A 5,000-nucleotide genomic window follows, 5' to 3' on the forward strand; every position below is an offset into this window, starting at 1 on the left:
GTAGTGGTGGTGAAGGGATACAGAGCAGCCCGTGCACAAATGCTCAAATGAGAGGAATAGACCTGTCCATTGCCTGGGAGCTGTCGGCCCTCATTAGGGATTTAAACAGTCATGTCCCCTTAAAGAAGTAAAGGCCCCTGATTGGGATGTCATGTGGGTCCTGGCAAGTTTGAGTGGCCCCCTACGAACCCCTGAAGATGGTGGAAGAGAGAGACTTAACACTGAAGATGGTCTTCCTTCTTTACCAAGAGAGTTGGGGGAGCTATACACCCTGTCCTACAGGCTCTTGCACCAGGAGGGGTGGACTTCCTTGTCCTTCAAGTTCATAGCATTGTTCAACCCAGCAGTCCCGGATCTGAGGTTTGAGAGATTCTCCATCCTGTCCTGGAGGGATTTCATCAGAGGTGACAGGGTGAGATGCTCCTGTGCCCAATCAGAGCTGTTGAGTATTACTTGAAATGAACAGCTCTGTACCAATCAGCATGCAAGAAGTGGTTTGTGAGTATGGGCAGGAAGAATTCATCTCCAGGGAATACTCCACTAACTGATAAGGTGAAGCACCCCAGGGAAAGGTGAAGGCCCACAGCCTCTGGGGGATAGGACCATCAGTCACTTACTGGAAAAACAATTGAGTCCTCCAGGTGATGAAGGCAGGATTGTGGAAGAAGCAGCCTACCTTTGACAGCTCTCTACCTCAGGGATTTGGTACACAAGTCCCTGAACAAATTCACCTTGGGCCCTGTGGTAATGGCCCAGCAGATGGTATAAGGGGCATAGAGCCCCACAGGAAGGGCCCTGCCTGAGAAGAGGCACCTTACCCCTAAGGGGCAGGTGAGGATGGATCAAAGGAAGGCTGACAAGCCCTCACTGAGGGAACCCGGGGAATGGAGGGGTAACCCCCATTTTCATATGGTTTAAGAGAAGGGCCACATCCCAGGTGACACAGATCTTCACTCCTGAGGGAGTCGGAACAGCCCACGTGGGTCTCTGGTCAGGGAGTGGGTAGTATCTTCAAGGGAATCCCAGGTGATCCAGGGCACTCCTACCTAACTTAGTAGGAGGTAGATTGTCCTCCCTCTTAAGGGGTAAGGCTTCATTTATGAATTCATAGATTCGTATACCTTGGAACAGATATCAGATTTTTAAAGTAATTAGTATTTTTCCTAGGTATACAAACCACAGCTTTCATAAAGGACTTGCCTACCTCCCCTTGTCATTCCGATTCCACCTTCTTCCCTTGGTCAGAAGACATATGAATGGGCTGGCTCCTACAATGGCCGAGCTACGCCAGTAGAGGCCAGGGCAATGCCTAATTGGCTTTTGTTTTTTAGCCAGAACACAGCCCAAGCACGAGATTCACTGGAATACCCAATTTATGAAAGCTATGGTTGTATACATAGGAAAAATACAAATAACTATAAAAGATGATAATAATAATAATAATAATAATAATAATAATAATAATAATAATTAATTATTATTATTATTATTATTATTATTATTATTATTATTATTATTATTATTATTTAGATATTTGTAGTAATGGGGACCTGACTATTTTTCAGTGTAAGTTTATCACTAGTTAACAAAGTATGCGTACATAGTAGGAGAGAAGCAAGGATCCACATGCAAACATACATACATACATAAATATAATAAATGGGATATGCAACCTGTTTACCGTGTAGATTTAACCGCTACTTAATATTTGTTACTCATGTCACGTCAGTCATTTGTAAAATTCATTATTCAGAGTTCCCAGAGCGATGAAAAGCAGGACAGATTCCAATGCAGCACAGGAGAAGGAACTGACTGCGGAAGGATGACTCACCTTTCGGTAATCAGTTCGAAAACGTTTTACTTAACTCGAATAATGCAAGAGAGACCTGTCCCGGAATAAATGTTTTGTGTGAGTGTTCATCCCTCCTCCCTTCTTTGTTGTCTGTCTTCTATTTAACTAAGAAGAATGGTTGCGTTTCTTTTGCAGAGAGAACACCTTCCTTTCTCCCTCCCTCCCCTCACTTATCGGAGGAGCTTCTGTATGTAAGCTAGCTCGTCGCGTTTTTGTAACGGAAACAGAGGGAAGGCGGCAGGCTACGAGAGAGGGTTTGTCGTATCCGCGAATTTATTCCGGGGATTGATGATATTCGCTGTCGCCGCCCTGATGGAAAAGGCATTTCCTCTTTCCTGTGTGTCTGCTGCAGGTGCAGTTACTCACGCGATGAGTTTTAGTGTAATGGAAATAATGTCCGTGTATGCTTCGCCAGTTAAGACGTCTTCGGCGAAAGGGACGGGGCCCGTGGAAAGGAAGAAGACAGTCATAAACATCCATCTTATTTCTCTCTCTCTCTCTCTTTCTGCTTTTCAGCCAAAGTAGCCCAATTTTACCCATACATATATACATGTTTTAGCAAGACCTTGTATTTCAGTATGTGGTATTGGGTTAATGAGCTCAACCAACTTTTTTTTGAAAACAAAAAAGGTATAATTATAAGACCTGTAGTTAGGCAGACCGAAAAGTTTCATAGATACAAATAATTGCATTTAAAATTTTGGCAACTCCAGTGGAAACAGGATCCTTCAGGACGAGGAAGCAGTGTTGTTTGTTATTGTTTGTGTTTTTTCATATTGTCATGTCTCATTACATTCTCAAGGATGTGGTTACCTTGGGTATGTTAAGCATGTTGGGAGATGATAGGAGACACACATGTTCATACACACACACGCATATGTATATATATGTGTGTGTGTATATATATATATATATATATACATACTGTACATATATATATATATATATATATATATATATATATATATATATATATATATATAAATATATATATATATATAAAAACAGGAGGAGCTTTGATACTTTTCGCAAAGGTTCACTTATGCCCTGAGACCAAAAGTGCATTATAGGCAAATTGAGAAGATTTTTTTACCTTGCCTTTCAGGCTGAACAACTTTTGGCTGAGAATAACATACTTACAAGTTTATGCATCCATAAATATGTATGGGTATGTCTGAGTATGTATATATGTTTTCTACAAGTAGTAAACCGTTTTTGCACGATAATTGGATTCACATTATTATCAGACTTTTATAAGACAACAAGCCTTAAACATTATTGCTGGAATTTGATCAAAATGAGTACTGGTTTTCTTTATTATTATTAAAACGGAGTATTATTATTATTATTATTATTATCATCAGAATTAATATTATTATTAAGATGCCCAGCAGTAAGTTCGACGAGCTCCTTGCTCAACTGGGGACGGGGAGATGGAATTACCTGTGTTTCTTGGCTGTGGCCTACTGTAAGTCCTGCATTTATGTTCTCGTGCGTATCTCTGTCATTGTCAACTGGGGACACACAGATATATATAATATTTATATGTATTTATATATATATATATATATATATATATATCCTATAGTATTATATTATATATATATATATATATCTGTATTGTCTGCAATATATAAACACACATATATACACCTATATATATAATATATATATATATATATATATATATATATGTGTGTGTGTGTGTGTGTAGCCTAAATATGTATGTTTGTATGTTTTTATATATAACGTATACACATATGCACCACCTCAGATAATTGAGTGCGTGCTCACATTCACATACGGTATATGAAAAGATTCACGGGCGTCCATATTTGTAGTTATAATTCTAATCATTCATTCATGACATTCGTTGGATAACATGATTATATTTATTTACTTTATTTATTTCATTTTGTTGTTTAGTCATCCATTCAGTGCACATGAAGATGTAAACGCGCGCGTTCACCTGTTTGCAGGGAACATGCACCTTGTCCCCCACACGTTAGCGGGAGCGTTTTTAGCGCCCAAGGTAGATTACACCTGTCAGCTGCCCGAGGATGGCTACACAATCACCTCCACGCTTGTCAACGAAGCAGATGGCTCCAGGAGCAATGACACGTGAGGAACACTTTATTTGCCCTGTAGCGTTTCCGAGAGAATGGACTTTGAAAGAAGTGGTATTGGTACTTGTAGTAGTTGTAATAGCAGTAATAGTTATAGTTAGTGTTGTTGTTTTGTTAGATTGCAAGAAAATTGCTTGTTGCACCTTTTCCTTAGATATTTGTGGGATTGTTTGAGGGACTGAATTCGTCATATTATTCATATTGTTTCGCAGTATACTTTGGTGTTTTTTAAATGCATGGTGATGAATAAATGAGCAGTAAATATATATATATATATATATATATATATATATATATATATATATATATATATATATATGATAATATATATAATATATATGTACGTATATATATACATACATATATAATATATAACGTGTTTTCTCATAAATAAATTTCTGACTCATATCATATACCAAACACTGGTCTTTCAAGGGGAACGTGTTTCTCAGTCAGGGTGGTTTTTCAACCCAATTCCTCCAAATAAGTCATAAAAGAAGTTGGAACTTAAGTACTACGTACCTGAGGTTTTTCCCGGGCAGGCGCTTTACATCTAACATACCAGCGAACTTTACCCAACTCCTCGACCCAGCAGCGAATGAATCGTTAGCATTACATTCGACTTACCCCTTCACTGTGAGATATGATGGAAATGAACACATGGGAAAGTGTTCCACAGAAATAAATTTCGGACTCATATCGGGACCGAGACGCAGTATTTCATGTGAGAGTACAGGGCGTCAGCAATTCCTCAACACGGGGTAAAATTTGCTGGTATGTTAGGCGCTAGGCACCTGCCAGTGAAAAACCTCAGGTACGTAGTACTCAAGTTCCAACTTCTTTTATGACTTATTTGGAGGAATTGCTAACACCCTGTCCTCTCACTTGAAAGCCCAGGGTTCGGTACCAAAGTGAGTAAGAAATATATATATATATATATATATATATATATATATATATATATATATATATAAATATATATATATATATAAACATATATATATATATATATATATATATAT

The 5,000-nt window shown here is 38.3% G+C and overlaps 1 protein-coding gene across 6 annotated transcripts in view; it reads left to right on the top strand.

Moving 5' to 3' along the window:
* The window catches only part of LOC136828437 (organic cation transporter protein-like), a 65,166-nt gene that overhangs the window by 38,659 nt on the left and 21,507 nt on the right, over nt 1–5,000 (top strand). For all 6 annotated transcript variants that reach the window (XR_010850042.1, XR_010850043.1, XR_010850044.1 and 3 more), the window contains exons 2-3: nt 3,217–3,320; nt 3,832–3,973. Coding sequence is in view for 3 of the 6 variants with exons in the window: in XM_067086498.1 (XP_066942599.1) it covers nt 3,236–3,320; nt 3,832–3,973 (227 nt within the window). In the remaining 3 variants the exon portion in view is untranslated. The remainder of the gene's footprint in view (nt 1–3,216; nt 3,321–3,831; nt 3,974–5,000) is intronic.

This window comes from Macrobrachium rosenbergii, chromosome 42 (assembly GCF_040412425.1).
Source record: "Macrobrachium rosenbergii isolate ZJJX-2024 chromosome 42, ASM4041242v1, whole genome shotgun sequence".
Taxonomy (NCBI): Eukaryota; Metazoa; Arthropoda; class Malacostraca; order Decapoda; family Palaemonidae; genus Macrobrachium; species Macrobrachium rosenbergii.